Genomic DNA, 20,668 nt, shown 5'->3' with positions numbered 1-20,668 from the left:
ATACATCTCATCTGGGCCTGGGGATTTATCCACTTTTAAGCCCGCTAAAACTGCTAATACTACCTCCCTTTCAATGCTAATTTGGTCAAGTATATCACAATCTGCCTCCCTAATCTCTACAGCTACATCGTCCTTCTCTATAGTGAACACAGATGAAAAATAATCATTTAAAAACTCACCTACGTCCTCTGTCTCCACACACAGATTGTCACTTTGATCTTAATGGGCCCTACTCTTGCCCTTAATATACTTATAAAACACCTTGGGATTTGCTTTTATCTTGCCCGCAATGTTTTTCATGCCCTCTCTTAGCTCTTCTAATTACATTTTTAAGTACCTGCCTACACTTTCTATACTCTTCTAGGGCTTTTGCTGTTTTCAGCCCTCTGAATCTGCCATCAGCCTCCTTTTTTTTCCTGATCCCATCCTCTGTAGCCCTTGACATCCAGGGTTCGCTGGACTTATTGGTCCTGCTCTTCACCTTTATGGGAATATGTTGGCTCTGAACTCTCACTATTTCCTTTTTGAATGACTCCCACTGATCTGATGTAGACTTTCCTACAAGTAGCTGCTCCCAGTCCACTTTGGCCACATGCTGTTTTATGATATTGAAATCGGCCTTCCCCCAATTCAGTACCTTTATTTCTGGTCTATCTTTGTCCTTTTCCATAACTACCTTAAATCTTAGAGTTATGGTCACTATCCCTGAAATGTTCCCCCACTGACACTTCTACCACTTGTCTGGTTTCATTCCCTAGGATTAGGTCCAGTACTGCCCCTTCTCTTGTAGGACTTTCTACGTACTGGCTCAAAAATCTCTCCTGTATGCACTTTAAGAATTCTGCCCCCTTTAAACCTTTTGCACTAAGACTATTCCAGTTTATATTGGGGAAGTTAAAATACCCTTCTATTATTACTCTATTATTTATACACCTCTCTGAGATTTGCCTAGATATCTGCTCCTCTATGTCTCCGTGACTGTTTGGAGGCCCGTTGTACACTCCCAGCAAAGTGATTGTCCCCTTTTTAAGTTCTACCTATATGGCCTGATTTGAGGAACCTTCTAAGATACCATCCCTCCTTACTGCAATAATTGACTCCTTGATCAACAGTGCAATGCCACCTCCTCTTGTGCACCATCACCCGCACCCCCCACCCGCCCACCCCCGTCATGCCTGAAGATTCTATACCCTGGAATATTAAGTTGCCAGTCCTGCCCTTCCCTCAACCATGTCTCTGTGATAGCAATAATACCATATTCCCATGTGTTAATCAACGGCCTCAATTCATCTAAAATAAAAGCAAAATACTGTGGATGCTGGAAATCTGAAATAAAAACAAGAAATGCTGGCAATACTCAGCAGGTGAGGCAGCATCTGTGGAGAGAGAAGTAGAGTTAATGTTTCAGGTCTGTGACCTTTCACCAGCATGAATTTGGGCATCTTCGTGGTGGAATGGTGTGAACACACATGGTGTGAACAATGCAGTATTCTTTTCTCCCACATTGGAAAATACTAATGCTGATGGCCCTACTTGACATGAAACTGCTTCATAGTTCCAAGCCCCCACTCAGATTAATAGTGGTATTATAAAAATAGATTAGATACATAATTAAGAGCAATAAATTCATTTCCATAGTGCTTTGTGTACATTACGATATAAATACATGTGAGCTAATTGACATGGCGTAACATGCTCATACCATTTACTGCTGTTATTGAAAGTAACTGTGAGGTTCTACACTGGAATAAGAGCCAGAAATCAAATCAAATGTGCCTTAAATCTAATCAATGCTGTATAGTTCTCCCAAGGACAATTTAAAAACAATTACTTAGAAATTATTATTGTTGAATTATAGAATGGTTACAGCACAGGCCATTTGACCCTTCGTGTCCATGCGGCCCTCTGGAAGAGCAACTCAGCTGGTCCCACTCCACTGCCCTTTCCCTGTCGTCCTGCAAATTTTTTATCTTGATCATTTTCCAATTCCCTTTTGAAAGCCATGATTGAATCTGCCTCCAGCACACTCTCAGGCAGTGCATTCCAGATACTAATCAGCCACTGCTTAAAATTGTTTTTCTTCGTGTCACCTTTGGTTCTTTTGCTAATCAGCTTAAATCGCTGCCGTCTGGTTCTCGACCCTTCTGCCAATTTCTATCTACTCTGTCTAGGTACAAGAGTTGAATACTTCTATCAAATTTCCTCTCCGCCTTCTCTTCTCTAAAGAAAACAACCCAGCTTATTCAATCTATCCATGTAACTGAATTCCCTCATCCCTGGAATTGTTCTTGTAAATCTTTTCTGCACCCGCTCCAATGCCTTCACATCATTCCTAAATTGTGGTGCGCAGAATTGGACACAGTACTCTAGTTGAGGCCAAACCAGTGTTTTACAAAGGTTCACCATAACTACCTTATTTTGTACACTGTGCCCCTCTTTGTAAGGCCTAGGATCCTGTTTGCCTCATTAACCACTTTCTCAACCTGCCCCACCCCCTTCAACATTTTGTGCATATATACCCCCAGGTCCCACTGCTTCTGCACCCCTTTTAGAATTGTATCCTTTATTTTATATTGCCTCTTCTCATTATTCTATTCCTATCAAAATGTATCACTTTGCACTTCTCTGCATTAAATTTCAACTGCTGTGTGTCCACCCATTCCACCAGCCTGTGTATGTCTTCTTGAAGTCTATCACTATCTTCCTCACAGTTCACAATACTTCCAAGTTTTATGTCATCATCAAATTTTGGAATTGTGCCCTGCACACCCAAGTCTAGGTCACTAATATAGTTCAAGAAAAGCAGTGGTCCTGATACTGACCCCTGGGGAACCCCACTGTATACCTTCCACCAGCCTGAAAAACAACCATTCATCACTCCTCTCTGTTTCCCTGTCACTCAGCCAACTTTGTATCCATGCTAAAGTGTTCCTTTTATTTCATGAGCTTCAACTTTACTGACAAGCCTGTTATGTAGCACCTAATCAAATGAATTTTTAAGTGCATGTACACCACATCAACCACATTACCCTTTCTCTTATCTCATTAAAAGCTCAATTATCAAACTATTTTTTTAAAATAATTTCATGCGGTGCTGCTTCCTCTTGTACTATTTTCAGGTCAGGTATATTGAAAGATGTACTGGATGATTTATTAACAAGAAAGACTTCCATTTATATAGTGCTTTTCTCAACATCAGGACATTCTCAAGCACTTTACAGGCACTTTACTTTTAAAATGTAATTGCTGTTCCAATATAGGAAATGCAGCAGCACTGCAAGGCCCCACAAGCAGCACCGTGATAAAGACCAGATAATCTGTTATTTAATGATGTTGGATGAGGGATAAATATTGGCCAAATATTGAACTGGTTAGAACTCCCCTGCTGTTCTTCAAAATAGTGCTATGGGATCTTTTACATGAGAGGGCAGATGGGGGTTTTGTCATCGAGAGATAAAGCGCTAAAACAGGTCCTTCAGCCCACCGAGTCTGTGCTGACCATCAACCACCCATTTATACTAATCCTACATTAATCCCATATTCCCTACCACATCCCCACCTTCCCTCAATTCTCCTACCACCTACCTATACTAGGGGCAATTTACAATGAGCCAATTTACCTATCAGCCTGCAAGTCTTTGGCTGTGGGAGGAAACCGGAGCACCTGATGGAAACCCACGCAGTCACAGGGAGAACTTGCAAAATCTGCACAGGCAGTACCCAGAACAGAACCCAGGTCACTGGAGCTGCGAGGCTGCGGTGCTAACAACTGCACCACTGTGCTGCTTAACATTGGTTTAACATTTCAGCCAAAAGACGCCACTGCTGGCAGTGGTGAACTCCCTCAGTACTGCACTGGAATATTAATCTAGATTTTGTACTTAAGTCTCCGGAGTCAGTCTTGAACCCACACCTTCTGACTCAGATGTGATAGTACTACCAAATGAGCCAGCACTAACATCCATATGTGTCTGACCATTTAGGATGCATTGGCTGAGATACAGGGGGTCATAAGAATGTAAGAAATAAAAGGAGGAGTTGGTCATTTGGCCCTTTGAACCTGCTCCATCATTCAACAAGATCATGGCTGATCTTCCTCCTCAACTCCACCTTCCCGCACTATCCCTTAATTCTCTTTGTACCCAAAACCTATCGACTTCTGCCTTGACTATACTCAATGACTGAGCATCCACAGCTCTTGGTAGAGAGAAATCCTTCACAACCTTTCAGTGAAGAAATTCTTCCTCAACTCAGTCCTAATTGGCTGACCCCTTATTCTGAGACTGTAGCCTTGTATTCAAGATTTCCCACCCATGGGAAACATTTTCTCAGCATTTGCCCTTTCAAGCCCCTTCAGAATGTTATGTTTTGATTAGATCACCTTTCATTCTTCTAAACTGCAGGGAATATCTGCCTAGTCTAGTCAATCACTCCTGATAGAATAATCCCCTCATCGCAGGAACCAGTCTAGTGAACCTTCGTTGTTCTTCCTCTGGGTTAATTATGTCCTTTCTTGGGTAAGGAGACCAAATCTGCACACAGTTGTCTCAATTTTATGGTCCTCTGGAAGGCAGGATTTCAGGCGGTAGGGGGGGGTGGTGACGGAGGGTGGTCGGAGAATCCACATTGAGACATTCGCCATGGAACCCGATGCTGTAATGCTACTTCCTAATTCTGTCGGAGGTGGTGAAGTGCCGTGGCGGCACTTCCACTCTGATGCGACGGTATGATCATTTACATCTGTTAAATGCTATTTAGCATACATTTGAATTTTATTCATTGCAATCTTACCACGCATTCGTGATCCTGTGTGGGATGTGCACATTCATGTGCCTTTAGTTTCCAGTCTTTAAAAAGCTGGTGCCACCGAGGCAAGAGTCCCCTGTGCCTCAAGAGGGTAAATAACTTTACTAGTGTTATTTAGGGGAAGTGGATGGGTGGGAGAACTCTGCAAATGGTTTGTCTGTGAACGGGGGGAGAACTCGACAAGAGGTTTGTCTGTGAGGGGAGGGTGGAGCCCAGAGGGGGGCTGCTTGCCGAGAACAAAAAAAAACACAGAAGTGAAATCTCAGGGAGATATTGATGAAAGAACCCTAGTACAAATGCAGGGCTGGCAGCCTTTTAAAGATGGGCGCCAGCACCTGCTGCAGCATCAGGTGACTCAGTGAATAGGGTCGCCATTGCTGCCACGGCCATGTGATCGGGCGGACGGCCATCATTGTGTTAAATGGCCACCCTCTGTGTAATCGCAGCAGCATTGCTGCTGACATCACAGGCAGGACTGCCACCAGTTTGCACACCTGCCTCCATTCCCAGTGGCGGGATAATAAAATTCAGCCCAGTACTCCAGATGTGGTCTCACCAATGCCCTGTACAATTGCAGTAACACTTCTTTACTTTCATATTCCAATCCCATTTTCACAAAGGCTAATGTAACATTTGCCTTCCTAATTGTTCACTGTACCTGCATGCTAACTTACTGTTATTCATGTCCAAGAACCCCCATGTCCCTCTGAATGTAAACATTTCCCAGTCTCTCGTCATTCAAAAAAATTCTGCTTTTTTATTTTTCCTTCCAAAATAATAACTTCACACATCACCCCACAGTATTCCCTCTGTCATGTTCTTTCCCACTCACCCAACTTGTCTATATCCCTCTGCAACCTGTTTGTGATCTCTTTACCACTTCCTTTCCCACCCAACTTTATATCATCAGCACACTTTAGATACATTACCTCATTTTGTGAGAATATGATTTGAATTTCGTTTCACTGAGGAAAAAGTAGACTACAAGGAATCAGTGTCTGTCTTGTTATATAAACAGAAGTTGTGTTTTACATCTTCATCACCTATTCACGGTTCAGCAGGGTCCTCAGCAGTGGGGCCGTCAACACAAATACCATACAGCTTGCACAGCTGACATCAGAGGGAAGCTTTCACTTACCATCGCTCTTTGTTGTGGTGTGATGTATGTTGAGGACATTGAACAGACTTACAGTAGTATCATGATTAATTGTTTTGTCAAATAAAACAAGTGATTAATAAAACCCTAAGCTGATGCAAATGCCTTGTTATTGTTCTGCGACTGAACAGCAAATGTAACAAGGGAACAGATGTGTTAAGCCACTTTTAATTTATATCAGTCGAGTTTCATAATCTTTTGTAAATTCTAAGTATCGTAAACACAACAGTCTGTTCACTTAGCTTGACAAAACATTGGGCCATAATTTGCTATAGCAGGACATCTAATGGTGTGTGCTGTCAGTTGGACTTGTTGCACATTTAGGTTTTTCAGTTTTTTGCCTGGCAAGTTGCTGAAAGTGTGAGCTGATAATGACACAGCGAGGGAAACAGGCAAATGGGATCTGAATGAATAGGGCAAGCAATTGTGTATCTCCTTAACCAAACAGATTTAAAGATTATGAAATGAACAGTGCATGGTCTGAACAAGGAAATGTGAGCTAGAATGTGTGAATTCAATAGCAAATCAGGTACAGGGAAAGAAATAGAGAGAGCGAGAAAGATTGGTTGAAAAGAGAAAACAGAGACAGGGAAAGTTATAAAAGATGTTTCAAATCTCTAACAAATAAGCTGAAAGAATAAGCCTTGTACTAGTTCATTTTCCGTGCCAGAGAGGTTGATTGGCAGGAAGTAACACTTATCACCTTGTTAAAAGGCTGCTTAAACTTGAAATGACAAGACACAACTTTCTGTGGTGAGTTTATAGTTTGTTTCTAATGGATAAATACAACAACTTCATGCATGTTGATTGTGAGGCGGATCACGAGATGCTGTTTTTGCAAAGCTAACAGTGGAGCGACACAACTCAGACAGCAACTTCTGGATTTCCACGTTTAATTGCGTATCTTCTTCTCACCTAAAGTTGCTGCACCATTTGTGCATAAATAACTGCAAACGCTATTAGCCTCACCATTATTTTGATAGCAAGATCTGGTTTATTTTTTTGTAAAATATAATTGTAATCTATTAGCATGTGTTTACTGGAAAAAAATTGATGGGGCGGAGTGGGGGGGCGAGGTTTACACAGAGGAAACCACTTGTCAAAATCTTAGTCAGAACTGCTCATTACCTTGAAATTAAAACAGAAATATTATTTCACAAGATGGTTGGATTATTTTCATCGATGGGTTACCGTGACTAATAGCTGTAAGCAATATTTATATATATATATACAAGTTGCTTGAGATGAGCATCCCAGAGTCAGGTTGTGTTTTGGAGAGATGAAGCTGATTTTTTTTTTGATATATTAATGGGCCTCAGATGAATGTGTCGGTCACAAATGATTCAATCAAATTAAAAGGACATGGAAAAAGAACAGAATTTGATAACAAGCAGAATCACTCATATGGTAACATTGCTGGCAATCATGCCCATCTGATTAAATTGTCATTATTTCATGACGTTACTGATGAAAAAGAGTGAATAATTTAACTTGCCACAGAGAAAATACTGGAAAAATGTGGCAAACAAATAAAATTGTCAAATCATTTCACTGCAAGCAAGTCATTGGGAATCACTGTGTACAATCCAGGGCTCAAACCTGGAGGAAAGTGGAAGTGAACTGGGTTTTGGGGAAATTGAATTTCAGCTTTGAAGTCTCTTTTAGAAGAACACCTGTACTTTTGAGTACACAACTGGAGTTAATACTATTATAATAAAGGATGAGTTCTGTCCCCAGTGACATTAGTATTATCCCCGCTGTAAAAATCCACTGCTCAGCTCCCATTGCTGGCTGTTATTTTTTATTCCATTATATAAGATACCTACACAGGAGTGCAATTTTTCTCTGTTCCAACAGCCAAGTTAAGATCAGTTCCACAGTAAAATAAGACGTGTAGCACAGAGCAGAAGGCAACTAGTCATTCACAGATCAAGCCTATTTTGGGAAGATGAGCAGGAAGGATCATTTTTCTTTCTGGGTATAATATCCTTGCCATGCTGTGACAGGTAATGGTTCATAACTCTTTGTATTTAAAAGGGTCAATTCTGCTTGGTATCACATATGATGCTCACTACATCACCCTTAGTGTGCGAATTTGGTTTCCTTAGTGCTATGGAAGCCTGGTTCCTTTTTTGTTGGGCACACTGTTCCACCAGCCATTTCCTGTGTGATGTACCTTCTTGAGAAGGGCACTTACACAGAAATCCCCTGCATGCGCCAGAAGCAACTGATTCAGCGCTATCCTGATATCATGCATCTCCACTGGCTGATGTGCTGCTGAATTTCCTAATTTGGACCACATCGAACAAATTCACACTTCACTGTTGATCTGCAAGATGGGCCTGCACAAGTGCTATTCAAAGTGCCAGGCACACAACTTGCAGCTAAGTTAATTTTGAAAAACGTCTGCTATTGTAAATTGTCTAGAAGTACTCAAGTGTTTATGGTGGGGTTTTGGTGAGTTCATGGATTTGGCAGGAAGTACTGCTGCATCCTCACAGGGAAGGCAGAGAATTGGGTGACCTCTTCACACAAAGGCTGCAACAGGTATGGGGGCTGCAGTTGCAGCATCTCTGGGTGAGCAACACAACAGGAAGATGGAGCAAAGGCTGCAGAGAGGACAAGCTCTGCACGATGCCCCCTGCCAACTTGGAGCTGGACTCCTCCATGCTCCTTGACAGTGATGAGAAGCTGTTTGACAGACCAGCTAATGCACCCAGCAACTTGGTGTGCATGCCCATCAGTGCAATCCTATACCCATCAAGGTTTACATCTAGATCCTCTGCAGCAGAACTCGTCCTTGACCTCGCCCTCCAATGAGTTGGCAAACAAACCACCCTTTACTTCTGGTGTGGCTGCTGCTTACTCATGCCTGGTGACTCACCACGTGCTGATCCCAACTCTATAGTAGTCTCCAAGGTATGTACAGTGCCAGTATCTGACGTGGTAGCTGTGAGTGTCAGCTCAAGTAACAAGGCCTCTTCAACAGTGCTATGCTGTTGATCTCCCTCTTCCTCCTCAGGCCACTGTGGCTAGGAAGGCAGACATTCTTGGGTATCTGAAAGCAGGAAATTAGAAGGGGAAGGTTGTGTGAGGGAAGGGAGTGGGTGTAAAGTAAAAGGCCCATGGTCACACTGTCAGCAGCTTGCTGATCATGCCTCAGGATCTCAGGATGAAGGTGAGCTGGGAGTTGAGTATGGGTCATTCAAGAAGGAACATACCATCATCCTCAATGTTCTCAGTGATGCCAGATGCCAAGGGCTCCATCTCAGCAGGATGCTGAGGTTTAAAGTGGTGGATGACTGCTAATCAGTGGTTGCTTTGTCATGAATGATATTGAGCTTCTTGATTGTTTTTGGAGCTGCACTGGTCCAGATAAGTGGGAAGTATGCCATCGCACTCTTGACTTGTGCCTTGTGGATGGTAAAAATGCTTTGGGGAGTTGGGAGGTGAGTTACTCACTGCAGAAATCCCAGTCTCTGACCTGCTCATGTCGCCACAGTATTTCTGTGGCTGCTCTGTTACATTTCTGGTCGGTGGTGACCCCACCCACCCCCCAACCCCATGATTGTAGGGATTGAATGTCAAAGGGAGGTGTTTCGAGTTTCTCTTGTTGGAAATAGTCATTGCCTGGCACTTTTGTGCCACAAATGTTCCTTGCCACCTATCTGCCTTGGTCTCGCTTCATGCGGACAGGGCCTGAACATACTGGCATCACCCAAGTTTCCCGATGCTGTTCTTGGCGCTGGCCATTTTTGAGAAGGCGGGTTTGGGGCCGGGAGGTCTACCTACCCCACGAGGCAAGTAAAGGATTAGACTCATTAAGAGCCTTGTTAACTGTAATCAAAGGAAGCCAACTGGAATTTTCCAATTGGCCTCCAGTTTCCCGAACCGGCAGGGGGCAGTTTAACTGCCTGGCACTGGCCATCTAGCAGCAGGCCGGGCGGGGGCTAGCGCCTAGAGGCCCTCCCTATCTGCCTGGGTGCAAGTGCAGCCCAGGCCTCCCTGTAGAAGGATTCTCCCTACATTGGTGGCCTAGCTACAGGAAACATTTTTTATTTAAAATTTCAAAATAGTTGGTGAGAGGGCAACTCCACATTGAAGCGCCCTCTCTGTTACTTACCCGCCATCACAGCCTACTGCTTCTCTCAAGCTGGAATGCCTCTGATTGAACATCCAGTTTTGAGAGCCTGCCCACCATCCTTAACTGTACAGGGAACATGTCTCCATGCTAAGTAACGGGCCGCCTCTCTGAAAATCCCAAAGAGTATTCCCTCCAGGGGCAGGTTCGGGATCCAACACCTGTTTCCTGCCCCTGAAGTGATAATCCAGCCCTTGGTCAAGGATTTTCCCTGTGGGCTTCTGAACCCTGCCATCAGTCTCAGGTCAGGGTTAGAAGCCCGCATTGTGTGGGAAACAAGTCACTCAATTTTCCCTGGAGCGGCCAATTGATGGCCAGATGGAGGGCAGGCATCAAAGCTGGAGGGCCAATCAGAGGTCTTCCAGCTTGAAAGTAGCAGCAGGATGCGATGGCAGGTAAGTGAAGGAGAGGGTGTTTCAAAATGGAGGCACCCTCTCTCCAACTTTAAGATTTTAATTAAAAATGGCCATCAGCTATTTACAATCTCTATTAATGACTTAGATGAAGAGATAGAGAGTAATGTATTTAAGTTTGCTGATGATACAAAGCTATGTGGGAATGCAAGCTGTGAGGAAGGCACAAAGAGACTCCAAATAGGTATAGACAGGTTTAAGTGAGTGGGCAAGAAGGTGGTGGATGGAGTATAATGTGGAGAAGTGTGAGGTTATTCATTTTGGTAGTAAGAATAGAAAAGCAGAATATTTTTTTAAAGGTTTGAAACTTGTGAATGTTGATGTTCAGAGAGACTTGGGTGTACTTGTAGAAGGAACACAGAAGGTTAGCATGCAGGCACAACAAGAAACTAGGAAGGCACATGGCATTTTGGCCTTTATTGCAAGGGGATTGGAGAACAAGAATGAGGAAGTCTTGCTCCAATTGTATGGGGCTTTGGTGAGACTGCACCTGGAATACTGTGGGCAGTTTTGGTCTCCATTTTTAAGGAAGGATATACTTGCATTGGAGGTGATACAGCAAAGGTTCACTAGATTGATTCCTGGGATGAGAGGGTTGTCCTATGATGAGAAGCTGAATAAATTGGGGTGGCACAGTGGCATAGTGGTTAGCACCGCAGCCTCACAGCTCCAGCGACCTGGGTTCAGTTCTGGGTACTGCCTGTGCGGAGTTTGCAAGTTCTCCCTGTGACCGTGTGGGTTTTTGCCGGGTGCTCTGGTTTCCTCCCACAGCCAAAGACTTGCAGGTTGATAGGTAAATTGGCCATTGTAAATTGCCCCTAGTGTAGGTAGGGGGTGGGGATGTGGTAGGGAACATGGGATTAATGTAGGATTAGTATAAATGGGTGGTTGATGGTCAGCACAGACTCAGTGGACTGAAGGGCCTGTTTCAGTGCTGTATATCTCTCTTTAAAAAAAAAAAATTGGGTCTGTATTCTCTGGAGTTTACAAGAATGAGAGGTGATCTCATTGAAATGTACAAGATTCTGAAGGGGCTTGATGGGGTTTGCACTGAGAGGTTGTTTCTGCTGGCTGGGGAATCTAAAAACAGTTTCAGGACACGGGGCCGATCATTTAGGACTGAGGTGAAGAGAAATTTCTTCACTCAACGGGCTATGAATCTTTGGAATTCTCTACCCCGTAGGGTAGTCGATGCTCCATCGTTCAATACATTTAAGGCTGAGGTGGACAGATTTCAGGGAATCAAGGAATATGGGGAGCGGGCAGGAAAGTGGAGTTGAAGCTGAAGATCAGCCATGATCGTATTGAATGGCGGAGCAGGCTCGAGGAGCCAAATGGTCTACTCCTGCTCCTATTTCTTTTGTTCTTATGTTCTTTGCAGCCTGCCACCACTGCTGGTTGGTGGGGGTGAGCGGAGGGAGGGGGGGGTGCCTTCTACAGGGTGGCCTGTGGCTGCTGCTGCACCCAGACAAGCAGCAAAGGCCTCTAAGCCTGCCTGGAGCACTGGCCCCTGGCCCTGGTCATCACTGGGCGACTGCCTCCAGGCAGTTAAATTGGCCCCTGCCACCTCCGGGAACCTGGAGCTCGACTGGAAAATCCCTTAAGTGGTCCTCAATTAACTTAATTGGTTACTCGTCACATTCGGCTGGTTAGCCCTGCCAGACCCTCACTCTACCTCTGAGAAAATGTCACGTGGGCGGGATGGAGCTAGGGAACTGGCACGAAGGCCAGCGACACTACTTTTTATTGCCCACTTGCCTCTGTTCCCAGCCCCAGAAGGGGCTCAAAATCCAGCCCTTGAACACCTGAACTGACACTTCACTGCAGTACTGAGCTGAGTACTGCTTTGTCAGAGGTGCCATCTTTCATGCAAAATGTTTAATCAATGCACTTTCTGCCAGTTTAGTTTGATGTAAACGATCCCCTTGGCACTAATTGAGGAAGTGTCCTGGCTAACATTTATCCTTCAATCAATACCACTAAAAAAAGGATCTGGCCATTTATCTCATTGCCATTTGTGGAACTTTGCTGTCTGCACATTGGCTTCCACATTTACCAACACAACAATATTGACTACAATTGAAAAGTAATTCATTGGGTTGTCTGAGATCTTGAAAGTTGCTATATTAATGTAATTTCTCGATATCACTAAAACGTGTCAAAACCAATTTGAACAATTTTAATGTTTATATTTACTTGTAATACACCATGTTTGAGAAAAAAATAATTAAGTCATAGGAACATAAGGAACAATAGGCCATTCAGCCCCCTCTAGCTTGCCCTGCCATCCATTTAGATCATGGCTGATTTGCGACTCAACTCGATATCCCTCCATAGAGAGATTTTTGTTGGGTAAGACTATCACTGTTTTGAAAGCTCCAATTCATTGAATATCCACATTAAGATTTCTACCTCCCTTTGTGTGGAAAAGTGCTGCCTGATATTACTCCTTAACAGCATAGTACTAATTTTATGTCCTCTCATTCTTGAATTTCGCCAACAGAGGAAATAGTTTGTCCACATCTAACGGAGCAAATCCTTCGAACATTTTAAATACCTCAATCAGGTAACCACTCAGTCTTCTATACTCATAAAACCGCCTGTAAAGATGGGAGTACTTTGCCAGAATTAAACAATCTAAAAGTTTAGTAATTTTGTTTGCAGGTTATTAAGAAAAATTATTTTACTTGCTTGTCACCAGTTGATTTTATTGCCCTCTTCTCTCCCCAATGTCACCAAAAGGTCTCCAACAGTTAGGTTCTTCCACCCAGGTGTTACATTCCAGTGAGGTCTTATGTTTAAAAGTCATTTAAAAACACAAATTAAGGCATACATATAAATTAAAATAAATTACAATAAATTGTACTGATCGAGTCAGTAATACATCTTAATTCTAAAGACATAATTACATATAATTACATACCTAATTACTACATAGTGTATTCAGTACATCATTACTATCTTTGCAGCCTGTGTCATCGCAGTATCTGAAATTCTAACGAGCATGCCATATAAACTGTATTTGGATCTTAATCACAAGAAATAGCTTAAAGAACATCTTAAATTAGAATTTTACACTGCTTTATATGCTAATCTATTAGCACAAGGGTGAGATGGTGAATAAGTTACCAACATGGCATTTGTGGGAGCGTATGCTGATTGGAATTAAACTTGTGGTATGGTATGCAGAGGTATGTTAATGTTAGTTTGCACTTAAGAATTGCTGTGATTGTTAGACATAGTCATTGATAGGTAAGGGAATCAAAAGTGGGGCTAACTGGGCAATGGTGTGCCAGGGCTTTAGCAGTGCCACTATTAGTTTACTATTCTTATGGTGCCTGCAGCAGGTACTGGTGCACTGCTTCTCATGTCATCAGTCTGTCCCTCCATATGCAAGGATTTTTTTTATTTCTTCATGGGATGCAGGCATTACTGGCCAGGCCAGCATTGATTGCCCATCCCTAATTACCCTTTAGAAGGTAGTGGTGAGCCGCTTCTTGAACCGCTGCAGTCCATGTGGTGTAGGTACACCCACAGTGCTGTTAGTTAGAGAGTTCCATGATTTTGTCCCAGTGATGATGAAGATGTGGCGATATATTTCCAAGCCTGGATAGTGTGGGTCTTGGAGGGGAACTTGGAGGTGGTAGTGTTTCCATGCACTTGCTGCACTTTGTGCTGTGGTAGTTAGTGAGTAGATATTGCTCTGCAGGCCTCCAAAGATCCAAATATCTTTCCAGGCAGTTAGAGGCCTAACACATAGTTGACAACCACTCATATTTTACTGAACAATCACCCTATATGAGTAACTTGAGAGATGATGTGCTAAGTGTAGCATGTTTGGAAGGAAGATGACTGAATCTTTTGAAACTGTGGTTCCCAAAGCTCTCCGTTGCTGTGCTTTTCCTCAAAGACATGTCTGAGTCTGTTACACACCAATTTATAGAGATTGATTGCTATGATTAGTCACCATTTCCATTGTCATTATATCATGTGACTCCCAGGATGTAGAAGGAGAACTAGATGGAACTTGGTCATTTCTCATCTGACAATTCCTACATTCCTATCTGTATATCTGACATGTTATTCATGTGTTTGTGGATTTATTGGTCAAAATGCAGTCATTTGAACTGTCCACACTATTCCAAGGCCATCCTATTATTCCCCTCCGATAACCCCATGGAGCTACATTGTTGATAATCTATAAGGCAGAATATGCACCATATCCTGCACTGCTCTGAGTCTGAGGTAACTGTATCAAACATGGAAAAAGTCAGAAAGGTTTGTGTGCACTTGTAATTATAACTTATTAAGTTGACAGAGCTATGATCCTCAACACAGCAAATACTTGGCGATTACATTTTGGTTCCCCTGCTGAAAGTGTTGATGGACAAGGATGATTGGATTACTGAGTTCTTAGAGAACCTGATGCAATATATCTAAGATGCATGAATAGGTGATGCACTGTGTCTGCATTGAAGAATGGAATACCAAGGAGACAGGCAGATTACTGATATAATACTACAAGGTTGTTAACTCCATCGGCTAAATGCCATGACACCGGAGAAGAAACATTTGAACAGTTTCCTCCTGTTTCAAGGATATGGCTATTTCTCAGGAGCAATTACTCTAATCTGATCTAAAAAGGCTGCCCTGCCTTTTTTCCAAAATGTAAGCCATCTTAATCAAAACTGCACAGCATCAAGTCCTGATATATTTGTGTGTAGTGCCCCCACATGTACTTGCAACACATTGACACAGCCGTCTCTGCCATGACTGGCTTTTTGTTTGTGTTGAAGTGAAGTATCAGATTGTCTCAGTTGCAAACTGTTGCTGTTTTATACAGCTGGTGTGCTGTTTGTCTGTCTATACTTACATGCAGAAATCAGCAGGAGCTCTAACTTCTATGCTGGGATTGCAGCCCCCCCATTCCACTCCCACCCCCACCAGCCTCATGGTGCTATGTGAATGATTGCTGTGGTGATGATTCCTGGGACTGGAGCATTCCTTTCTCCGGAAACAGAATTTAAATCTGGAAAATTTTGTATGTAAATTCCTTCAGCCAAATGCCACCAAATAAGACTTTCTTCTCGACATAGTCCACCCTTGTCAACTCATAGGAACGTAGGAGTAGGCCATATAGCCCCTTGAGCCTATTCCACCATTAAATGAGATCATGGCTGATATGTGACCTAACTCCATATATCCACCCATTTCCCCTAATAACTATGGTTAATGAAAATCTATCAATCTCAGGTTTAAAATTAATAATTGATCTAGCATCAATTGCCATTTGTGGAAGAGAGTTCCAAACTTCTACCACCCTTTGTGTGTAGAAGTGTTTTCCAATTTCACTCCTGAAAGGTCTGGCTCTAATTTTTTGACTATGTCCCCTTGTCCTAGACTCTCCAACCAGCGGAAACAGTTTCTCTCTATCTGTCCTATCTATTCCTCTTAAAATCTTGAAAACTTTGATCAAATCGCCACTCAACCTTCTAAATTTCAGAGAATACAACCCTTGTTTGTGTAATCTCTCCTTGTAATTTAATCCTTGGAGTCCATGCATAATTCTGGTAAACACACTGCACTTCCTCCAAGGCCATTATACCCTTCCTATGGTGTGATGCCCAGAATTCAACACAGTACTCAAGGTATGATCCAACCAGGACTTTGTATAGCTGAAGCAGGACTTCTACCCCCTTGCATTCTAATCCTCCAGATAAAAAGACTAACATTCCATTCGTTTTTTTGATTATTTTCTGTACCTGTTTTTGATGTTTTCATCATCCAGGTACCTGGACCCCCCAAGTAGCTTTGGTCCTCCACTTTCTCTAGTTTTTCACCATTTAGAAAATACATTGTTTTATTCTTTTTAGGTCCAAAGTGTGTGACCTCAAGTTGAAATACATTTGCCACAATTTTGCCATTCACTTAATCTATCAATATCTCTTCATAATGTTATGCTCCTACCTACACTGCTTACAATGTTGCCTTTCTTTGTGCGATTGGCAAATTTGGATATATGGCTCTCTATCTCATTATCAAAGTTGTTAATAAGTAAATTAAAGGGCGGCACAGTGGCGCAGTGGTTAGCACCGTAGCCTCACAGCTCCAGTGACCTGGGTTCAGTTCTGGGTACTGCCCGTGTGGAGTTTGCAAGTTCTCCCTGTGACCTCGTGAGTTTCCGCTGGGTGCTCCGGTTTCGTCCCACAGCCAAAAGTTTTCAGGTTGATGGGTAAATTGACCGTTGTAAATTGCCCCTAGTGTAGGTAGGTGGGAGGAGAATGGTGGGGATGTTGTAGGGAATATGGGATTAATGTAGGATTAGTATAAATGGGTGGTTGTTGGTTGGCACAGACTCGGTGGGCCGAATGGCCTGTTTCAGTGCTGTATCTCAAAGTAAATAAATTGAATAGTTGAGGCCCAACACAGATCCTTGCAGGACACCACCAGTCACATCCTGCCAATTAGAGTAACTCCCCATTATCCCTACAATTTGTCTTCTGCTGTTCAGCCAATTTCCTAACTAGGTCAATAATTTGGCTTCAGTTTCATGGGCTTCAACTTTAGTTAACAGCCTCTTAAGAAGAACTATATCAAATGTCTTCTGGAAGTCCATACCAATTGCATCCATACATATTCTCTCATTCACTACTTTAGGCACCTCAGCAAAAAATTCAGTTAAGTTCCTAAGGCATGACCTACCTTTTACAAATCCATGCTGCTCTCTCTGATCAGCTGAAATTTTTCAAGGTGTTCCGTCACCCTATCCTAAACTATTGACTCTGGTAATTTCCCAACAACAGATGTTAGGCTAACTGGTCTATAATTCCTCAGTTTCCCTCTCTCACCTTTCTTGAATAGCAGAGTGACATGTGCATTTCGGTTCCTGAGTGGTTCCTGAATTGAGAGAATTTTGAAAGATTATAGTTTGGGCATCTGCAGTTTTCTCACCTAATTCCTTCAAAACTATAGAAACTATCTGGACCAAGGGATTTGTCACTCTTTAGTGCCATTATTTTCTTTAGACCTATTAATTTTGGTGTGTCCCTGTACCTGATTCAATATTAATTTCCTTGGGATGTCCACCATGCCGACCTCTTCCTCTACTGTAAATATTGATGCAAAGTAATTATTCAACATGTCTGCCATTTCCTTATTTACATTGAAAGTATCAGTTATTAGTTTTCATTGGGCCCATGTTGCTTCTGATGATTCTGTTTTTCCTGATATAATTGTAATTTTCTTGTGTTGACTTCGATATACCCTGTAAGTTTCTTTTGGCAAGTAGAGCTCTTGTCTCTTAAAGGTATAAACTGGTTCTGTAGTACGTTAAATTATTTTTTTTGAATACCTCCCAATGATCCTCTGTCATTTAACTTATTAACAGAGTTGCCCAGTTTACTGTGGACAGTCTGTGTCTCATCCCATTGATGTCAGCCTTACCTAAATCTAAAATCTTGGTAGCTGCTTTGCGCTTCTCCCTTTCAAACATTATGTTGAACTTGATCATACATTGATTGCTATTAGATAAATAGTCGCACACCGTTAGGCTGCTAACTAAATCTGACTCCGTACTCATTACTAAATCTAATATGAGATGCCCTTTGTTGGTTCTAGGACCTATTATTGCAGAAAACTATTCTGGACACATTCAAGAAATTCACTACATTTCTGACTTGTGCTAGTCCGCTTATCCCAATCTAGATAAAAGTTAAAATCCCCCATTAAAATCACTCAGCCTTTGCTACATGCTTGTCTAATCTCTACATTAATACAATCTACCATTTCACAATTGCTACCAAGTGAACTATACACAACTTCCACTTCAGTCTTAAATCCGTTTCTAGTTCTTAATTTTATCCATAAAGTCCCCACTGCCTGCTTACCTCTCATATCCACTCTTATCATTGAAGTAATTTTAACCTTAATCACTTAGTCTACTCCTCTCACTGTACCATTTTCCCTATCTTTTATGTGGACCTTATAACCTGGTAGATTTAATTCCCAGTCCTGACTGTTTTATAGCTATGTCTCAGTAATAGCTACCATGACAAACCTTTTCAAGTTAAATTTGCACCTGCAATTCATTCACTTTGTATCTTATACTCCATGCATTTGTATAAAGAATGTTTATTTGAGCCACACATCCTATCCTGTGCTTCAGCTCTAATGTTTTACTTGCATGCTTCTTATTTCTCTATCCTGGTTTAATCACTTTTTATCTTTTAGTTTTCCCTTTATCTGTAGTGCCTAAAGCACGATTTTGATTGTTTCTCTGGTCTCTTCCCTTTTGTTTGTTTCTGAACTATTATTAATACTACCTTTTCCACCTCAGCCCTCCCCTGCCCCCACCATTTACTAGTTTAAAGTCCTTGCTACTGCCATATTTATCCTTTCTACTAGAACCCTGATCCCAGCACCATTCAGATGGAACCTCTCCCAATGGTACAGTTCTTTCCTGTCCCAATACTGGTGCCAGTATCCCATGAAATGGAATACCTCTTTCCTGCACAATTCCTTCAGCCATATGTTCATCTCCAGAATCTGTTTATCCTTATGCCAATTTGCATAGTTCAGGTAATAATCCAGAGATTATAATTCTTGAGGTCTTGTATTTTAATTTAGTTCCAAGTTCCTGGTACTCTGCAAACAGGACCTCTTACCTATTCTTCCCTATGTTATTAGTCCCAATATGGACTACAATGACTGGATCATCTCCCTCCTTCGCCAATATCCTTTCAAGCCAGTTCGCGATGCCTCACCCTGGCACCAGGTAGGCAACATACCATGCGGGATTCTCAGTCCTACTTACAAAGGATGCCATCTGGCCCCTAATTATTAAATCCCCTCTGATATATTCACCATGGTAGTCTTTCATTTAGCTCAAGTTACCATCCAACTAATAATCTTCTGGTGGGATCGGATCTATAGGAAGATCCCTGCTTACCCCAGCGTCTCTCTGCATAAGTTTTCAGTTGTAAAAGAAGGCAATTCCAGGTATGCCCTATGGCAATAAGTTCTTCTGTTAAATAGAGGGAAATCTGGTATATTCAGTTTATAAAAATTGGTGCCCCTGGCCTTACCCTTACCCCTTCACCTGTGGACAGTGAGGGATTCGTGCTGCTGCGTGTTTCCACAGGCCAGTACAGTTTACTTGTTCTTTGTCCTTGCAAAATGCATTAGCCTGAATACTGAATGCCATTAAACAGGCCCAGTATTCTCCTCATCCAGCATGCAGATGCATACTTTTCAACATGGGTCATTTGAAGAAGGGCAGGATCAGAAAGCTTGATTTCACCCAACCTGGATTTGGGGCAGGATCACTCAATATAAAACAACATGACAATCTGACTGTAGCCTCTCCAGCATTCATCAGAAGGAGAATCTTTGGAGCTTATTTGGCAGGTAAAAAAAAAAGAGGTAGTTCAGCCTCCAAAATCCAATCAGGCTACATTAGATGACATGACTGCAAGAAGCTGACCACATCACATCATACAATTATAGAGTGTTCCCCTTTTACACTCAGAATACAAATCCTGGCATTTCCTTGACTCAGATTGCCAAAAAAATATTAGATATGTCGCAAAATGACTGTTGAGGACTAATTTTAAAGCTGTATCTTTCTCTCTATCAATATCATTCATCACTTTGAAATTTTATGTAAGTGCGTTGTATGAGAAACAGTTATTCTCTGATAGTTACATCATGTTCCCATTCTCCTCCTCTCCCCATCTCCCAGTCTTATAAAAGAAGTGCCTACTCCCTCATATTGCTATATAGGTGAAAGGAAAATATTATTAGCATTGCTGGAGGAAAGCCCCAATCTTCACCTCACCAGGACTTTTGCAGTGCCAGACACACCATTCAGATTGTAGTGCTAAGTTGCAGAATCATTGCCAGCTCTCTGAGCTCGGTGAAAATCAGTGATTGCATGTGTAATATACTGCTTTTAGGTGAGAGAACACCGAAGTAATTAAAGTGAGCTAGAAAAAGCAAAGCCATGTAAAAAAAATTGTACACACAAAGTTAGCTGAGCCAAAGGTCGAGATGTTCTTGTTCCGTTTCTTAATGAAGTACTGGCGAGGTTTAAAGGTTCCAATGAGAATAAAGAGACCTATTATATTAAAAAGGAGAGGGATAAATATTAGGCAA

The 20,668-nt window shown here is 42.2% G+C and overlaps 1 protein-coding gene across 1 annotated transcript in view; it reads left to right on the top strand.

Annotated features, from left to right (window-relative positions):
• csmd1a (CUB and Sushi multiple domains 1a) overlaps positions 1-20,668 on the top strand; it is an 880,611-nt gene that overhangs the window by 31,938 nt on the left and 828,005 nt on the right. Inside the window, exons 3-4 of the mRNA XM_068028481.1 lie at positions 16,294-16,304; positions 17,028-17,043. Coding sequence (XP_067884582.1) covers positions 16,294-16,304; positions 17,028-17,043 — 27 coding nt within the window. The remainder of the gene's footprint in view (positions 1-16,293; positions 16,305-17,027; positions 17,044-20,668) is intronic.

Source organism: Heterodontus francisci, chromosome 3, assembly GCF_036365525.1.
Source record: "Heterodontus francisci isolate sHetFra1 chromosome 3, sHetFra1.hap1, whole genome shotgun sequence".
Taxonomy (NCBI): Eukaryota; Metazoa; Chordata; class Chondrichthyes; order Heterodontiformes; family Heterodontidae; genus Heterodontus; species Heterodontus francisci.
Note: the sequence above shows the minus strand (reverse complement) of the source record. Positions and strands in the feature narration are given on the sequence as shown.